The sequence below is a fragment of the Thamnophis sirtalis genome, unplaced genomic scaffold (assembly GCF_051295495.1).
Source record: "Thamnophis sirtalis isolate CommonGarterSnake01/CBP01778 unplaced genomic scaffold, rThaSir2_p1.2 scaffold_12, whole genome shotgun sequence".
Taxonomy (NCBI): domain Eukaryota; kingdom Metazoa; phylum Chordata; class Lepidosauria; order Squamata; family Natricidae; genus Thamnophis; species Thamnophis sirtalis.
Genome location: NW_028261392.1, coordinates 34,564,968 through 34,585,182, shown reverse-complemented (window position 1 = coordinate 34,585,182; position 20,215 = coordinate 34,564,968). Strand labels below are relative to the sequence as shown.

The following is a 20,215-nucleotide window of genomic DNA, read 5'->3' as shown; positions in this document are numbered from 1 at the left end:
CAGAAATTAGTTTTGACTATGATCAAGTATGCAAAAAAAATTTTTTTTAATGCAATACATTAATGAGGTCAAAGCAAAGGATCTAATTATTAAGGAATAAGACTCCTATTGGAGAATAATCTGTACTTAGTCATAATGTATAGTAAGACATTTTTCATGCATTCAGTCAACTCTTTTAATTTTAGCTGAGTTAAGTTGTATACCATAAAAGAAAAGGGATTGCATCAGCATTTATCTTCTACAGGGTCTGCTAGGTTGTGTGTGGGGATGTAAGTGCTTCAGTTAAGCAGATCTGGCATGCTGTAAACAAAATGCAAACCTAGAATACTTTCCACTTCACAATGGAATTTATTCTTCTTTTGTTGCTCTTGAGTCTTTATTACCAGCAATATCTAACACTGACCTATAACATTTTGTCTTCTTTTCAGAAATCATAAGGCATCATAATAATCTCCCAAAATAAACATATTTTTCATCAATTAAAACTAATAAACAAGAATAACTAGTATTTTATGTATGTATGTATGTATGTATATGTTTGTATGTATGTATGTATGTATGTATGTGTGTATATATATATATACATGTGTGTATGTGTATATATATATACACACACATATATATATATATATATACATATATATACATACATACATACATACATACATACATACATACAGGAATTATTTTCATTCTTTCCTGTGCTTTAAGGAATGAATGGAATGGGAGAAAAGGCACTACTGCCACTTAACAGAATTTAATTCTAATGTAGGAAATGTGCATAGTTGAAGAATCTTTAGAGGAATTCACTTCAAGACACAGTTTGGAATGGAAATTTTTATTTCTGGATCACAGGTTAGTATAAACTGTGCCCCCTCCCCTGATTATTGTTGTTGACATGAATTAAGTTTTATAAAGTAGTGCTTTGGTTGTTCTATAAATAATTGCATAATGGCATACGTTATTAAAATCATCACTAAATCAAACATTTGTTAGTCAACATTAATTTTTGTAATTTTGGAAGTATATGATGTCTGTTGAATGGGCTACTTGTATATGCTGATATAAAGTAGAATGTATATTTTAAGAAAATGAACCAATGTGGTTGCATTGGTCTTTTAGTCAGGCAATATGCAGAATATAGATATATACAGAATTCCTAAAGTTAATACAAAAACTAGAATCAAGAAAAAAAATTTAAAAATATAATTCTGTATTCACAAGGTTATATTTTCTTAAATAATCAAAAAAATCACATTGAATTGAATTTTTCAAGGTAACCTAATTAGGAGAAACATGGGACCAAGTATTTGCTACTTCAACTTATTCATATAAGTAGCCTATCTTTCAAAAGCTGCTCTTTAGAATTGGGCACCCTCCAAAATTGTATTCTTTTATTTATTTTGAACATTTATAAGTTTGCCAACTGGGTAGGCAGAAAATGATGCAAAAGATTTGTCAGAGGAAGGCAGATTGTAAAAAATTAGCTCCCACTTTAATTTTGATTAATTATAACTTTCAGTTTTGACCCAGGTAATACTGCATAGTCTTAATAATGGAACCATTATTAATTTTTATGCATCCTGTTTCTAATGAGTTATGTCTGTCCTTTAGAATATGGTAGTCTCAAAATTGTATATGAGATTGTTACCTACACTCTTAATGTTTGGTTTTTAAATCAACAATCACAACCAAAAAGCCCCTACCACACATTTTCTTGTCTTTCAATTTGTGATATCAAATTATATAGACAGGGCATATGATAGTCTTCCTTTACCCTTAATTAGAAAGGATCGTCCTTTAAAAAACTTTAAGACATGGCTATCAGATTCTATCAGTACTTTCCCCAATCTATTGCAATAGTGTTGCCTAAAACTATTTACATTGTTTTTCCTTATCGTATTTTTCTTTTTAAAATTCAACTTGGAATTTAGTTGTTTTTGTTTGATACCAGTCTTGTAGCTTGTATTGCTCCCAGTCATAAATTAGTTAACTTTTTCCCACTGATTTTGCTTTTAACTTCTCTGCTTTGTTTCCTTATTCTAATACTTAAAAATGATTTGGTAAGGTTTTTGCAAGGTATTTGTATATATTCTTCCTGTATTCTGGTAGTACACAGCAATAACACATCTGTCCCTTTGTGTCAGTTGTGCTGACACGCACATCTGTATGTTGGAATTCTCTCTGTTTGACCACAGAACTCAAATACTGTTCTTCATATTTGCAAAACTCAAACAAAATTATTTATCATAATACAGAGCCCCACCAATTATAGGATATTTGCCTTTTGAAGTGCTGGGAACGTCTGGATATGATTACTATCATATAGATGACCTACAGCTCTTGGCACGATGCCATGAACACTGTGAGTATTGCTTTCCTGTGGGCATAAGAATCCAAGGAGACAGCTGTTGCCCTGTGTTGTATTAAAAATAAAAAAACAGGTGGTGAGCTGATGTCAATGTAAACCTGTATTCTATGAAACTTTGCATAATATTTACAAAATTATGCAGATATTAAATATCTGTAATTTGGAATTTAAGGAGTATTGTTGAAAAAGTAATTACGGTATTTAAGACAAGTGATGGAGATAATGTGAGTTAATTTTGGCTACATTTTATTCTTCATTCGTTTTATTAAATCTCAGAAGTGATAGGCATAAAATACTACAGATATTTAATTATTAATTAGCAAAACCTTAAATGCGGAAAAGCTAATTTGTAAAACTGAACATGGTCCACTCCTTGTAATATTAATCCAAAATCTGCAGGTCAGGCTTAAGCCAATTGGTCTATACTATCTGTGCAAAATTCAGTTAAAACCTTTCAGTTTGACAAGTTAGATTTGTGCTTAATTCTCCTGTGTTAGAAAGAAAACCTAAGGCCCAATTCCTTCTCATTTAATAAATCACAGACATCAGCATGCAAGCAATTTTCCTTTTACTGCTGCTACATTATCAAATTTTGCTTACATTCTCAAAGCAAAAGGAAATATAAAATAATAGTACATAGTAGTATTATTATAAAATAATAATAATAACAAATATGTAATATAAATTATAATATAGCAATAAAATTCAGCTACTCTCAAAGATTATGATTGAATAAATAGTTCACACATTTTGCACACCAATAATGCAATTAAATTATAGTATAAATTGTATAGGATTTTTATTCATTAGGGGAATATGCTAGAGATAGAAATCTGTTGTGGCCCAGCAGGAGCTGTTGGAGCTGCCACCAGACTCTGACAGTGAGGGGCCCTATGAGTCGTCTCTAGAGGATGTGGAGGACCCTGGACAGGGTTCCAACTCCGAGAAGAGCACAGAGAGGCTGGTTGGCCACCAGGAGGTGCCTGAGCCTTGGAGCAGTGGGGAGGAGACAAAGGAGTTGGTCCTGGATGCCCAGCAACGGAGGGCTAATAGGCATAAAGAATAGTTGCGCAGTTACAGGAGATAAGTGAACTCAGCTGGTGGTAATTATGCTCCTCTCAAGACTATAAAAGGAATGGCTTTGCACACGCTCGTTGCAGGAATCAACGGGTTTACTAGAGCTGGAGAACTCTCATGGCTAGCTTGGCAGGCTGGATTGCTGCCAAGGTTAGTCTGTGTGTTAATAAATCCTTGAAGTATCTTTGTCTCGGTGTGCTTTGGTGTAGGACAAGGGGGGGCAGAACAGAAATCTATAAGCACATCCTACTTAAAATGTTCCTATAAGCTTGATAATCCGTATAATCATGTAATCAAAGAAATTTATGTACTTTAAATATTTAGATATTATGCATTATTTCACTTTTAGCAAGCTAATTCGTGTATCAGGGAAATTTGAGAGTGCTGGGGAATTCATAAATCTCCCAGAATAATTTTTAACTGACATATTTGAAATTTTTGCAATTTTCTTTCTATCCACCAATAGTGATGCAATTTGGCAAAGGGAAATCTTGCTGCTATCGATTTCTGACCAAAGGACAGCAATGGATCTGGCTACAAACACATTACTATATCACCTACCATCAATGGAACTCAAAACCGGAATTCATTGTGTGCACTCATACAGTATTGAGGTATGGAAAATCAATTAACATGCTATCAGGAGAGTATGAAGCTCTAGCTTAAGGGCCACTCAATCTACAATAATGGTGTCTGTTTCTCTAAATCATGGGTGTCAAACTTGCCACATCCTATTGCTGTCACGTGACATTTCACAACATTTTCCCCAGTCATGGAGCTTGGGTGGGCGTGGCCTGCACATAACGCATCCAGACTGTGGGCCGCCAGTTTGAACCCCTGTTCTAAATGATATGGAAAACTGCAGTCAATACTTTGAATTTTCTGGAATTATAAATAAACATAATAATTAACTTTAATAAGTTATTTGCTATATTTTATGTTACTTTATTTAATAATTGTAAAATAAATTGTAAATAACTTTAATAAGATATTTGGCTTCTCCATGGTAGTAATAGAAATGAAAAAGTTAAAAGTGGTATAGTGACTGCTTCTTAAATCTATGAAATTTAAAAAGTTCTGAGAGTAGGCAGATAAATAATTATTAGAAATGTAACAAATTGTGTCTTTTCAGTTTTCTGGTAAGATAGATGAGGATAATCTTGTTGATTGTATTTAGTGTGGTGTGACACTGGAAATAACACCTGGGTTGGCTCAAACTAGGGAATAAAAATAGGAATTCTAATGTTTATTATGAACTGAGCAGAGTGACATGTTAGCTGGATTCCAAAGAAAATATCAAAGTTAAATCTGATGGTACACTATTTGGAAAGTAGAGCAGCTTGGTTGTTTATATAATACATTTTGGAGCAGCCTGTTGTAGAAATATGGCCAGTGAAAGCAGGAAGCAACCCATGTCATCAAATTTTATGTATTAGTTATATGTACTTATGAAACTTGTTGTTATGGATCTAAAGAACCAGTAATGGTCTCCAAAGCTATGTTGTTTGCCTGAAACCTAGTCCTATCAAGGTATACGCTATGATTAGAGACAATATTTTCTTTTTATTTTACATATATGAATACACTTATTGTAGATATAAAATGTAATCCATTATACATGTTTGAATTAGATAAACTTCTTGTTTTAATTACATAATACATTCAGGTTTCATGTAATAAATAATTAATTATAAGCATTAGAGCTTGAAAATGATAGAATGGATATAATTCTCCACGGAAAATTATAATGTTCAATCAGTTATGCAGATGTTCGAGTGGAAAGGCAGCAAAATCTGATTTTAGAAGATACACCTACAGATATCATCTCTTCAATATTAAAGGTATAACAGAATGCCTACATTTTTTTTCATCAGCAGTTTTAAAGTATTTGGGCTGGATTAATGTGAATTTATGTACACATACAAAATTTTTCTCCAATGTTTTGGCCCAAATGTTTTTTATTTTAACTCTCAAATTTTAGGTAATTTTTGAATGATATTGTATTATATTGGCTGGTGCGATGAATCAGCAATTAAGATGCTAGGCTTATTGGCTGGAAAGGGTTTGCATGATGGGGTGAGCACCTGTTTTTGCCTAGCTCCTGCCCACCTGGCAGTTAGAAAGCATGCAAATGCACGTAGATAAATAGGTGCCACTTCTGTGGAGAGGAAAAAGTGCTCTACGACAGCATGCTGGCTACATGACTCGGGAAACATATTCTGACAGCACCAGCTCATGATCTCCAAATTGACATGAATGCTGCTGCCTATACTTGACAATGACTAGTGAAGTTAAATCCCCAGGGACAACTTACTTTTCTTGTATTACATTATCTAGAGAAAAATCAGAGCAATGAATGAAGTTACATTTTGACTGCAGATAAAGTGCTACATAATTTAGATCAGTGGTAGTCAACCTGGTCCCTACCACCCACTAGTGGGCATTCCAGCTTTCATGGTGGGCGGTAGGGGTTTGCTGTAACTCTGCTTTTTAAATTTTATAAAGTTACTTCCTACTTTATAAATCACCATTACTGTGGAACTGGTTGACTACCCTTGATTTAGATAATATACAGTTGGGGCTACTGTTGTGGAAGACAGTGGGAAGGAAGTGGAGAAGAAGGTTAGTGGGTGTGAGAAGATCCTAACTTTAACTCTACTCCAGGCTTTGGGCAGGAAATGCTTTAAAGCACAGTGACCCTGCCTGTGGAGGTCTGCCTAGGAATTTACAGTTTTCAAAATTATATTTTTATTTCTGAAAAGTGCAAAAATTGCTTTTCTGAAATTTATGTGTTTCTTTCATTTCGGGTTTGCCAACCAACTTGGGGCTTGACTGCTGTAACTTGCAGTGACCTGTTGTATCTTGATACATACCTGTTGTGTATTCATCTTTTCATCTCGAAGAAGCATGTTGGAATGCTTGAAATGCAAAGGGAGGATTGATTCTGAGGTCACTCTTGCTTGTGTTCATGGGACATATGAAGCTCCATATGCACTTCTGAAAGGCTACAGAAGTGTTGTGTTCAAAAGAATATGTGGCTAATACTAATTCCTTTGTACACTCTTTTAAGGTTTTTCTGTCTACATTTATACTTAGCATGATAAATATTTTTGCTTTATTTTCAAGGACAATGTCCCAGATTTGAATCCTCAACAGCATTTTAAATCACTTCAATTAGACACAACGGTACTGAACAGCCAGATATTTTCTATGTCTTTTCATGGTTTACACAAATCTTTGCCTTCATCCTTGCCTGAAATGGCATGTAAGTTATGGTTTTTCTCAAAATGCTAATTTGGAGTGAAGAACTGAAATGTATTATTTGACCCAGTATAGGATAAATTATAAAGATTATAACATAATTTGTATAAAAGAAATGTGAAAGATTAAACTAATATAATATAATGGGTATCATGATAATTTTTAAAATTATTATTTTATATAACATTGACTACCACTGGCCATCATAATGTCATATCAAATCTACACCTGCTAATAATCACTTGGCCCTTATGATTAGATTGCCTGTTTTTCACCTATATTCAGCTACATTGCTTCCATAAAGCCATCTAGTAAATTGAGCTCAGGTAAGGTTTGAACCAAGTCAACAGTACAGAATGAAATATTTGGATGAACAGTATCCCTCAGAATGTTGCTTCAATAAATGCTAACCTATTTGCATTGTAAAGCTATGATAGTATAGTGGTAGAAAAAACCATGTGAAACATTTGGTTCAAATATTTTAGGTTGAACATTATTACAAAAATTTGGATTAGTTTTTAAAATTTATCTTACCCTGAACGCCCTCCAAAAGAAAGCTTAACGAAAAGACCCGAAACACACAAGAAGATATTTTATTCTAGTGTAACCAAAAATATGACAATAAACAGTCAGTCCCTGCCTGTGATATTATTACAACTGTCTTTCTTTCTAATTTCTGTCTTCTGTAACAATTGGTCAAAATTCAAAAATCCACCCTTGCTTTCACATTTATTTAGAACTTTGCAGACAAATGAACCCAAAGCTGCAAATAAATAAAGCAAAAGAATGAATAAGGTTTCAACCTTAAACTACTTATCCAGCATGCCTTTAAGAAGCACTATTTTAAAATACCTGTGTTTTTTTTAAAAAGACCATGCAAGTTGCCAGACCATTAAAGTAATAGGTATACAGAAACTGCATTTTACAGACAAAGGTTTTAAAAGAGGCCCTGTCTGTTAAATTCAGGTCTTGAAGTAAAATGGATGGCAAATAAATCTAATAAATAATAAAATTATAAATAAATAAATAATGAATACTGGCCATGTAAATAATCCAGAATCACTTGGATAAGTTGCAGTTATAGAAATTGAATTAATTAATTAATTATTATTCATTAATCAATGAATTATAACAATAGCAACAACACCTAGACTTATATACTGTTTCATGGTGCTTTACAGCATTCTCTGAGTGGTTTATACTGTAAATGTCAGCATATTGCCACCAACAATCTGGCTTCTCATTTCACTGACCTCATAAAGATGGAAGCTGAGTCAATTTGAACTGGTCAGGATTGAATTGATGGATGTGGGCAAAGTTAGCTTGCAATACTGCATTCTAACCACTGTGCCACCATGGCACACGTTCAGTTTTGTTGTGAATGTATGTCTTCTCACCCAGCAGTGAACAAGAAGAAACCAAGTACATCCTCATTCTCAGTTCAGCATAAAACCATAAATATATTTTAAAAAGCAAATGGCATGATTTATCCTGTGATAACTTCCGTAATGCATTTTGCTACACAAGATATTTTTTTAAAAAATAGGCATAATAAGGCAGAACCAAGGAGCTAGGGATGACTCAATCAGATTGCTTGAGCAATGTGGTCTATTTGCTGTATAGCTGGCTATGTAACAGATTTAGATGTATGTAAAAACATTAAATATTGTCATTTAATGATGATTTACTATGAACATATCTTACAGCCACAATAACAAAGCCTATCCTGGAGTCTTCCGCATTGCAAATCTCACAGCAGAACTTACCAAAACAGAGGTCTAACCTACCTGCTACAACTGAAGTAAGATGTAACAATAAATGTATATATTTCTATTGACATTTTAAGATATATTTTTAGAGTTTACATATGAAGAAAAATCTGCTCCAAACAAGGAGGAAGCATAAAATGTATGTGAATTTTTTTATTTTTTATTAAATTTGCAAGATTATGTAACAACAGTTTTATTCACACTGTTATTTTGGCAAGAAGTAATTCTCTGAGCATGCCCTGGCCCTTTAAACCAACTCATTTTGCTACACCTAGGAGTTTTATTTTCCATTGGTTTCCCCAGTGCTAAATGGATGGAAACATCTGGACATCAAGATCTCTGTGCTAACATTATGTAATGGAACTCATGAACACAAAGTGAACAATTAGAAAAAGGACTCACTGGAGAAGAGCCTAATGCTGGGAAAGATTGAGGGCAAAAGAAGAAAGGGACAACAGAGACTTAGGTGGCTGGATGGAGTCATTGAAGCAGTAGGCGTGAGCTTAAATGGACTCCAGAGGATGGTAGAGGACAGGAAGGCCTGGAGGAACGTTGTCCATGGGGTTGTGATGGGTTGGACACGACTTCGCAACTAACAACAAGAAATATGTATAAGTGCAGTAACAATGATAAAAGCACTTGCAAGTTGAATGATGCTGGCAACAGAAATCTCCATGTAGACCAGTGTTCCTTAATCTTGAAAGCTCTAAAATAGGTGGACTTCAGCCTGGGGAATTCTGGGAGTTGATATCCACTAATCTCAAGATTGAAACACTGATGTTCATCCAGGAATGCTAAAATGCCCTGCCCTGTCCTGTCCATGTAACAGCTGGGGTATCATTCTCTACCCCAGCTGTAATAAGGCAAGACGATGGAGACAAGTCGGGCTCCAACAACATGCTAATGCAGCGCTGAGTTTGGAGCCTAGCTGTCCGAGCCCAAGGGAGAACATTCTACGCAGCTGAGCTTGATAAACCCAGGCCCCTGCTGGCCCATTCCTTCTCAAGAAGTACTCTAAGTCCCCCAAAAATGACTGGAGGGGGGGGGTGCATGTTTGAGATCCACGGCTTTATGATATTGACCAAACCTAGTAAAAAGAGATTCAGAAATCTTGATTTCTTGCTTAAACTCTCTGCCCAGTTTACTATGTTCCAAACCATCAAGAACCAACTTGAGCAGCGGACTCGTGTACTACAAGCCAACATTCAGTGGCAGCAAGAAGAGCTGCAGAAAATCCAAGAACAGCTCTGCCTGGTACATGATTCTAGTATACAGGTAAGCAGAACACCCCAAAGTATGTATTATTTAAACAAATTATTTTATCCAGCAAATTGCAATTACTGAATTGAAAATATGCAGAATACAAGACTTATCACAAGATTATTTGATGGATGGACATACACTCATTCACTCACTCACACACACACACACTGCTTATATATATTATTTATAATTTCAGGGAAGAAACATTTACTGATAAATTTCTAATAAAGCCTATATATTTCATCATATTTTGAATATTACATTACATTAGTTCCTATAATATTCTTGTTTGATCTTAAAGATTTTGCATGCCATAGTTATGCACAAAGGGTCTTTATCCCAGGGCTATCTAGAGCTTCACTTTACTAGAGATTTGCAATTTCTTAATTATGAATTATTCATCTTATCTGTTTTAGAATAAATAGAAAAGGCTTCATAATAGAGAACAATATATTTGAATTTAAACCAGAACTTGATTTAGAATAAGAGATTTCATGTGTTCTCAAGGGAAAACTCTTTGTTCTAGCCTCAGATGTGCAATAATACAATTTCCTATGCAATTCTAATACTTAATTTGATAATAATAAGAAAACTGCTGATAAATACTAGATTAGGTTTGCTATTTATTTAAGAAAATTTATACCTAATAACAACAACTCTGAGGCATTTATCAAACTTGGTAGCATGACTTTTGCTATGGTCATGAGACCTGACCCTGTCACAGTGGTACATGACTCTGGGATGGGAATTGAAAGTCTGAGGCTCCCACAGTTTTGCAGGTATGTGAAGATTCCATTCCCCTCCTCTCTTTCTCCTTTATTCAGCAATCAAGAGTGAAAAACAGGCAGGTTACCTCAGAATAAGCTCCATCTATGCTACTAGGCTCAGTACGAAGGAGAAATCAAAATATGTCACTTCTCAAAATAAAAAAAGTTTGTGGCAGAGCCACTGCACCTTATTATTACTTTAAACTGTTCTAGGATAAGAAAACTGTGAGAACCTCGGAAGAGATTCAAGATAATTGTCATTCTTCTGGCAATTTAACATCGCCCTTGAGCAATTCTTCTGTGCTCTCACCATCTTTGGCGATAGCACCATCTCCTGCTATTTCACAGGATAGCAGCCTCCAGCACAGCCTTACAGATCTGGGCCATGATCGACAACTAAGGTAAAAAGAAATGCAGTAAGCTTTCTTTTTTTAAGACAGATATCCATCTTTATTTGCAATAATATAGTTACAAATTTTATGAGAGGTTTAGATTATTACTGTAACAGACATATAGACATGCATGCATAACCTACTCTGCTATTTTGTTTCATGTAAGCAATATTATGCAGAGCATAGAAAAGGTACACATTTTTAAAAGTTATGTCACAGGTTAAAATCATAAATATGTAGAAAGTTATATTCTTTCATCAGGAAGGTTTTTTAAAACAAAAGAATAAAAACTAAGAAGAATTAATATTTAGAATGAAAAAAGAAAGAAGGAAGAGCAAAGACAAAAATGCCAAAGATGGGAATTTTAAAAATTACTGAATTATTATATGTAATTGAGTCCAAAATTTTCTGGATTTTATATGTCTACCAAGCATGTAAAATGTCCCTTCTTTTTTATTACATTTCCAACATAAGTTTAAGAAAACATTATACATTCTTTTCTGGTGACATATACCAAAGTTATATCAGGAAATTTAATATATTGAAAAATACACAAAAAAATTCAGAAATACATTTTTGATCTACGTCAGCGATGGCGAACCTTTTTTGGCTCATGTGCCATAAGCGGGGAGAGCACAGGGGGGTTGTGTGTGGGCATGCCGCACCCATAATGCCATTTGGTAACCAGCTTGCATATATGGCTGTTTGCAGTATCCCATAGTTGTGTAAACATGATTTTTGGCATTTTATTTGCTGGTATTGTATTTGGCCAAAAAAAAGTGCATTGCAAAAAATGACTACTGCAAAAAAGGCCATAAACCTGGCACAGACATGTAGTGACCTACTTAATCACCACAATTCTGGCCTCCATTATGGTTGTAAGACGAGGACTCTCTGTAATAGAATGATTCACAGTGCTCTGTTTCACATGACTGCTTAACGTTCAGATATTAACCTTCTGACCGTCTAACATGCAAATCCCCCCCTCCCTCCCTCCCTCCCTCCCTTCCTTCCTCTGTTCAATTTATTTGTTCTGGCATTAAATATGTTCTTTAATTTCTGGTTGTCTAGACTGCTACTTAGTCAACCTGTTCAGCCAATGGTGCCTGGATCCTGTCATGCAAGGATAACAGATGTTGATGCAGCTGGACACAATGAAAAGTATGTCTCCTGAAACTTTTGGTAGGGGAAGTTTCAAAATGTATGAGAGAAACAGCATTCACCATTAAATCATGAATCTTCATATAATTTAATGGTGCTACATAGACTAAACAAACAGTCATTATGGAACAACAGTCCTTATGCAGTTCCTGCTGTACATTAAACATACAAGGGGTTGTTGTTAACCATGGTTCTGTGTATGCGTGTATCTGTAGATAAAAAGACACCAGACCTCAGAATCCAAAGGAAACATTTTAATGGGTCTGCAAAATTTGGAGAATTTTGTTTTTATATGCTTGTGCAAAATGGTGACAGGTTTTACCTTATGCTTAAAATGATTTTTTCTTGTCTTGATGACAGTGGTTTTGTTATCACGGCTTGCTCATTGGACTGTAACTCCCATAAATAATGAGAGCTATTTGTATAGTTCACGTCCCGCTTCCCCCATTAAACTTTCACATCCCAATTCTCCAGGTAGACTATTTTTTTTCCTATTCGAGTCATGTAGCAATCTCTGTTTTGTGTGTAAGCTGATTCCGTGATACTTAGAATATAGAATATAGAAATATATGTGCTGCCATAATAGAACTGTACCACTAGTAATTTTTTCCATGTCTTTTACTCAGTATTGACTTGTGGCAAATACCTGGACAAGTCCCTGCAGTTTTCTTGTCAACATTTCCAGAAGTGGTTTGCCATTACCCTCTTCTTCCTAGGAATGAGAAAGAGTGACTGGCCCATAGGATTTCATGCCCAAAACACACAGACTCCTGGTTTCTACAGTTCTACAGTTACACTTCATAGTCTTTGTCACATGATGAATGGATCTGGGAGGCAGGGCTGAGATGGTTGTCATGAATTCACATTTTAGCGAAATTTTAAAAAGTTGAGGTCCACGTTTAGGCAGAACAATATATCCAGGCAAGATGTAAATTCTAATAGAACAAAATCAAGACCATCAAAGATTAGATTCATAATGATGAAGCTCATAGCTCAGGAGAGCTTCAAGTAAAACTGCTACAGAGTCATCCAGCAAATGCAAATATTGCTTAGCAACAGGCTTATCAAATGTAGTCACCAACAGAGCTGCAGTTCCAGTTAGGAAATGAAACCTTTGTACATCTTTCATACAGCATATGGCTTTCTCACAACTGGAGGCTTATGTAGAAAACATGGGCTTCATAGGATGAATTATCCAGGATATAGTAATATCTATGGTAAACCTCTGGAGAAAATAACTCTCTCCTACTGATACATCCGCAACAAATCTTCTTTAGTCGTTTGAAGATGTTTTTCTTTAATTTTCTTTGTAATGCCCAAATCCTCAATTTCTAATTTAAATACAATTCCATAGTTTCCAACTCTTTTATCTCTGAATGGAAGAAGCAGTGGTCATCTTATTAGTGCCAAAACAAAAATAGCACAACATCAAATCAGTTTCTGACTTTACAACATTGCTGTCATCCCTGCTTAGCTTCTGTCATGCTGGGAGACTCATCAAAAGGATTTTAGATACGCAGACTCTTCATGAAGAGTAGAAATGAATAGAATTGGTTGCTTAATGCTTCATATTTTCATCTGTTGTTCTAATCAATAAAATTTAGATTTTGCTGTACGGAGTTTTTTTTTACTGAAAATCGCAAGACTGTTTCTTTTCATAGGTATTTTCAAAAAATACAATCTTGCCAAGATTTGGAAGCACAAACTTCCAGCAACGGTACACCAGTGGTGCTTATGAGACAATCAGGATTGCACCCTGGATTCTCTGGAGTACTATCATCTCAATCCTCATCTTTGCAATCTATGCATCAACATCTTCCACAGCAATGCTACCTTCAGGTGGGCTGGAACAAATATATGATGTAAATCTGACTTGAATGTCCTTTTAGCTGGAGGGGCAACAGAAACCCTGCTTAAGAAAAAGTAATAAAGTTTCTTCATTGTTCTTTACATAGCAATGAAGAGAATTTATTTCTAGTTGCAAAAAGTGATTTTGGCCATTAGCATTTAGCATTTAGAGTTATATGCCGCTTCACAGTGCTTTTACAGTTTTCTCTAAGTGGTTTATAGAGTCAGCATATTGCCTCCAACAATCTGGGTTCTCATCTTACCAACCTCAAAAGGACAGAAGGCTGAATCAACCTGGTGAGATTATAACTGCTGGCAATCAGCAGTCAGCAGAATTAGCCTGCAATACTCTATTCTAACCACTGTGCCACCACAGCTAGAATTACTTATTAGTTACTGACTTGGTTACTGACAACTGATTAGTTTCTGACATCAATGTCTACCAGTTCCTACTGTACAGGAAGGCCTTGACTTACAACAATTCCTTTAGTGACTGTTCAAAATTACAACAGCACTGAAAAAAGTGATGCATGACTGTTTTTCATACTTATGACCATTGTAGCATTCCCATGGTCACATGATCAACATTCAGATGCTTGGCAACTGACTCATTTATGACGGTTGCTGTGTCCCAGGGGTCATGTGATCCCCTTTTGTGACCTTCTGACAACCTAAGTGAATGGGGAAGCCAGATTCACTTAATTGTGTTACTAACTTAACAACTGCAGTGATTCACTTAACAACTGTGGGAAGAAAGGGTATACAATGGGGCAAAATTCACTTAACAAATGTTTCATTTAGCAATAAAATTTTTGGGCTCAATTGTGACGTAAGTTAAGGACTACCTATATATGCAGGAAAAGCATCCTATCTTAAAAATAATTCCTATAGCAGACTTATTGCAAATACTATTTCTTGAGTTATATTATATATCTATTTTATACCATATTGAACCCCAGGTTTTATTTATATTCATTGTCATTTGATTTGATATTATGCCTGATTGCATTTAGGGCCTTTCTTGACCTACTGTAAATCTTTTTTTTTAGTAAGGTACAAATGGAGTTTTTTTATTGCATCAACACAATCACATTTAAACTAGTCTTTCATATTAATCTTTAAACTATCGCCATCAATAATGTATTCCAATTGCTATATTGTGATGTTTGCATTCTGAAGGATCCTTTTTTTGGTCAACATATTACTATAGGTGCTGATTCTATTGTAATCAAAATATTTATTATCTTCAATTAAAATAAGATACATATAGAAAAATTCATAATCATTGCCTGTACTATGATATTCATAATGACTGCCAACCAAAATCCTCAACACATTGCACTTAACTTTGAATCATATTAAAACTTTGTAAAATTTAAATATTGTTTCACCAAAATGTTAACCAATAGTTCAGATAATTATGCAGTTTATAAATGCAGTTTAAATGATAACGGAACTCAACCCTCCCATAACAACTTTCATCAATCAATTAAGCAAAGTTTTCTTACCAAACAAAAATGAACAGAAATCAAAAACCTAAGTTTTTCAAGAATAATCCATACACTTACTATCTATATTCCCTAATACCATCTTTCCGCTAAAGCTATCTAATTTTGTAGTCTATCATACAAGAAGGATAATTTGAATTGTTTTTTGATAAAACTACTGTACGGTATGTCTACAGAAATGCTATATCATCCAAAGGATATTTGCAAATACCTTTGAGCAAAATTATTAAGAGTGTAATTTGTGAACTTCCTCTTTCACATATGCATGTAGCTTTTTGTTATGTTTATAGGAAATATAGGAGTTGTTTTTCATTCTTATTGATTGATGCAAGGATTAAGAAAAACCCTCTTAGGTAACTTACTCTAATTAAAGTTTTTCTTTGATATTATGTATTTGTTTTCTGAGCTCCTGCTGTTTAAACTCTCTCCTTTATATTTAAAGATTTCAACTGATTTAAAATAGTTTCATTTTGAAGTACATTTACTTACAGTATTCTACTAATAGTTCAAAATTTTAGCATGAGAGCAAAAAGAAGAGCCTTCTCTATTAGACATATTTCAAATGTTTCTAAACATAGGAGGAAACTAATTGTAAATTAGAATTTCAATACTGTATATAGCTATTTTTATGTACATCATACAAGCATCAATATATTTATTTTTCATATTTCTTAATTACCCACCTCCTTCAGTTTGGAACAAACTGTTTTAATGTGACTATTGTGCAGGAAAACGGGCAGTGTACACGAGGTCATTATTTCTAAATCTGACTTTACCACATTGTCTTTGTCAAGTGCACTTCCTTTTGTTTTATACATCATAATAACTTCCCAGTTCCTTTTGTTTTTTCCTTTTGCTACATGGGAACTCCCAGAATGATGACTTGACTTTGTTTTTGATATTATAGCCAGTAAGCTGGTATTTAAAATAAGTCATTTTTTCATGGTGAACTTAATGTAGGAGATGATATGAACCCACTTTAACAGTAATAAAATCTATTAATAGATGCTATCAATCACTGGGCAGAAAACACATTTAGTTTTTATAACAACTTTGAATGTTTAATATGAGAAATATAGGTAGTAAGTCCCAAGATCTAAGTTGGATTGATTTTCCAAATGTGCATGCACTTGAAAATGCAATTAAACTGAAATATTAATGCCAAACAAGATCGTCTTAGAAAGATTTAGAGTTGTTGCAAAATATAATAGAAAACTATGTTTGTTACAAAATAGAATTTAAGAGAGAATCCTTGATGACATTGGTTAATTCGCTGTTTACTGTCCAAGCCATTGATTAAATCAAAGAATTTCAATTTAATTAAGCCTTTGGTCTATAATTATATCAAATCTGGACCATGATTAGTATAGTTGAATAGTTAAAAAATCACACATTTTGCAATAAAAACTGAATTATTTTTGACTTATTGAACCATTTTAAACTGCATTAATTTTGTTTGTTATATATAGGTACCGCCGGCAGACTCTTTGCACAGGGAGCAAGCAGATTCTCTGCCTGCGACTCCCTACTCTCTACAGGAAGGAGGTATTGAGTACCACCACATGCCAATGAAGCACCAACCTGCTGCCAGAAGTACCATGAGCTTATCTGAAAACTTAAATGTGCAACATCGGCAATAGATTCTGCCTTCTCTGTCAATGCACACTTAACTTTATTAGTGGGAGGGAAATGTTTGTGTTATAAAGAATACTAGGACCTTGGTGAAATAGTGCAATAAAATGGAAAGGGAACATTTTGCAGGTATTTGCACTATTTTGTGGTTATACTATGAAATAATAAGACTGCGGTGTTTTGGATTCCATTTACAAAGAGTGTTTCCGTTAGGTGGGAGCATGAATGTAGCACCTGTTTGCAACATCTGAATGGAACTGTGTCTTGTCCTAGGGAAAATGTACCTAATTTAAGGTTTTTCATACCCTAAACACTCATATGTTACTACACATACTCTTAACACTTTGATAGATGGTGTTTAAAATGCTGCACAGCAATAAGGACCACTAATAGTAATATGTACCATTACTTTGACACTGGGGCACTAACTGGTACATTTTTCCTAGATGATTCAGTTGAATAGTTGGGCAGAAAGGGTTCTGACTTCTCTACAAAAATCAAGAAGCGGGGAAAACACTTGGCTTTCATTATTTTTGATCATTTAAAATGAAAACCATTGGTTAAAAAAAATATTCAGATTTTATTTTTTATTATGACTAATCGTTAATTGTTTTGCACAATGAGCATAACTTGGCACTTTGACTTAGGAAAATTCCTGTTTCAGCGGCCAAATAAGCAGTGAGATAAATCATGCTGTCATTTCTTTAGAACAATCAACACATCTGTAGTCTGTACCCTTTGGACTCATAAATTGCAAGTATTAAACTTGTTATCGTCACCCCACCCAATGTTTCTACTGTCAAGAAGTTACAATGACAGCTTCCTATCCATTTAGTATAGTATAAACAGTTACCCTAAGCACAATCATGCAGCTATTTATTCCAACATAAAATCACGCTGTCCAAACTCTTTATATTTTTCTCTCATTATGGAAGAGTTTCTTCGCTAGTCATAGAACAAGCATTGGAAGAATATGCACTGTGTCACAGCCCATTAAGTGGAAAAATGCTGCAACTCTATTACATATCTATTTCATGATTATATTTAAGGTGGAATTTTTCCTTAAAGCGTTGCACTTTGTATGCTTTACATTAATGTTTCTAAGAGATATTTTACGTTATTATAGAATAAGTAGTGTTAAAATGTTGTTGTTAAAAAACCAAAACCACGACCAATTTCTATATAAAATAAAAAATATATGAGAATATGTGGAGATTATTTTGTGTATGGAAGATGAATTGCTCTTAGTTTTTTTGTAACAATTTTTATTAGAGTTTGCAAATACAAAGACTGATACAAATGGAGAAAAATATAAAAATTAAAGAAGAGAGAAAGAGAAATAAAAAGAGATAGAAATAAGAAAATAAAAAGGAACAAAAAAGAAAGATATATAAAAGACTCCTTCTTTCTCCAATAGTATAAATAACTTCAGTAACTTACTGTATTTTTCGGAGTATAAGATGCACCTTTTTTCCTCAAAAAAGAGGCTGAAAATCTGGGTGAGTCTTATACATCGAATACAGCATTTTGTTGCTTTCCGAAGCCCTGTCCACTTCACAAAAATGATTGTGCATACCCTTATAGAGACTTTCAGAGAGCTCCTGGGGGCTAGGGAGGGCAGAAATGAGCAAAAAATGGCCCTTTTTTGCCCCCACAGTCCCCAGCAGCACTGTATAAGCCTCCATATGGCTATACATGCAAGTTTTTTGACAAAAAACGCCCATTTTCGCAAAAAAATGGGCCGTTTTTTGCTTGTTCTTGCCCCTAGGAGCTCTCTGTATGCCCCCCCCCCAACTAGGCTATTCATGCCTTTTTTTAAAAAAACAGGCCCATTTTCGCAAAATATGGGCCGTTTTGAGGAGGTTTGCAGAGTGCAAAAACTTTTTTTTCCCTTTTGGAAAGCTCTTTAACTGATTGATGAGAATTAGATTATCAAGTGCTGTGCCAGCAGAAACAGTCATAGGTGCTGCAGATTGTTAGCGATTTCCTTCTCCAGCACAGGGATAAATACACTGGAAACATCTACCTACCTACCTACTCTCTCTCTCCCTACCTATCTACTGTATTTCTCTCTCCCCCTCTATCCACCTACGTACCTACCTACTCACTCTCTCCCTACCTATCTACTGTATTTCTCTCCCTCTCCCTCTATTTCTCTCCCTCTCTCCCTCTACCTACAAACCTACCTACTCTCCCTCTCTCCCTCTACCTATCTACTGTATTTCTCTATATATATATTTCTCTCTCTCTGTCCCTCTACCCACCTACCTACCCCTTCTCTCTCCCTACCTAAACTCTCCCTCCCTCCCTCCCTACTGTATTTCTATCTCTCTCTATCCCTTCATCTACCTACCTACCTAACTACTCTCTCTCTCCCTACCTACCTACTGTATTTCTCTCTCTTTCTCTCCCTCTATCTACCTATCTACTTTTTTTTAAAATTTGCCTCTTCAAAACCTTGGTGCGTCTTATACTCCAGTGTGTCTTATACTCCGAAAAATATGGTAACTTCAGGTCTTCTTTACGTATCTCATCCCTTAGTAATAATCAAATTATAAAAGCCATTTTTTCAGTTTTAATCAGCAAAAGTCTATTAAAAGCTACCAGAAATAGTAGTATATATTTTAATAAACCTATTTTATATTCCAATTTATCACTTTATCTAAGATGAGGTCATTTTAGAATACTTGTTTTTAAACTTTTTTGTGGGTGAGAATTTAGATATAGCAAGACAGTTTCAGTGTTATAGGTTTAATACATGTGTCAACAGTATGCTTTTGATAAGACATATGCTCTGATCAGAAACATAAGACTGCCAAACCAGCCTATGATTTATTGTAAATTGGCCATTGCCTATGGCTTCCATCCTTTGTATTCCTTTTCTCAGTCTTTTCCCTTGAGACAAGTAGCAGCATTCAAAGTATTGTATTCAGCAAGGTTAATAAGTTAACTATTCAGTGTGCAGTACAACATATACAGTATGTAGGAAATGCAGGGGCTCATTTACCAAGTAGTAACTTACTAAGGCATATAGGAAATATTCCTCTGTAGCTTTCCCCCCATACAATCAGGATAATTATCCTACACGTCTACTGTTTACAGATAACCCAGTTATACATGTTCAATGCTATTTAAATGTCTGATATTTAGAGGCCAATAGGATAAT

The 20,215-nt window shown here is 34.6% G+C and overlaps 1 protein-coding gene across 1 annotated transcript in view; it reads left to right on the top strand.

The window, feature by feature from the left end:
- NPAS2 (neuronal PAS domain protein 2) overlaps window positions 1-18,385 on the top strand; it is a 58,511-nt gene extending 40,126 nt beyond the window's left edge. Inside the window, exons 9-19 of the mRNA XM_087726244.1 lie at window positions 773-855; window positions 2,259-2,365; window positions 3,915-4,062; window positions 5,208-5,289; window positions 6,575-6,713; window positions 8,416-8,510; window positions 9,619-9,753; window positions 10,722-10,909; window positions 11,972-12,061; window positions 13,723-13,900; window positions 16,887-18,385. Of these exons, the coding sequence (XP_087582370.1) occupies window positions 773-855; window positions 2,259-2,365; window positions 3,915-4,062; window positions 5,208-5,289; window positions 6,575-6,713; window positions 8,416-8,510; window positions 9,619-9,753; window positions 10,722-10,909; window positions 11,972-12,061; window positions 13,723-13,900; window positions 16,887-17,057 (1,416 nt within the window). The 3' untranslated portion in view covers window positions 17,058-18,385. The remainder of the gene's footprint in view (window positions 1-772; window positions 856-2,258; window positions 2,366-3,914; window positions 4,063-5,207; window positions 5,290-6,574; window positions 6,714-8,415; window positions 8,511-9,618; window positions 9,754-10,721; window positions 10,910-11,971; window positions 12,062-13,722; window positions 13,901-16,886) is intronic.
- The last annotated feature ends 1,830 nt before the right edge of the window (window positions 18,386-20,215 follow it).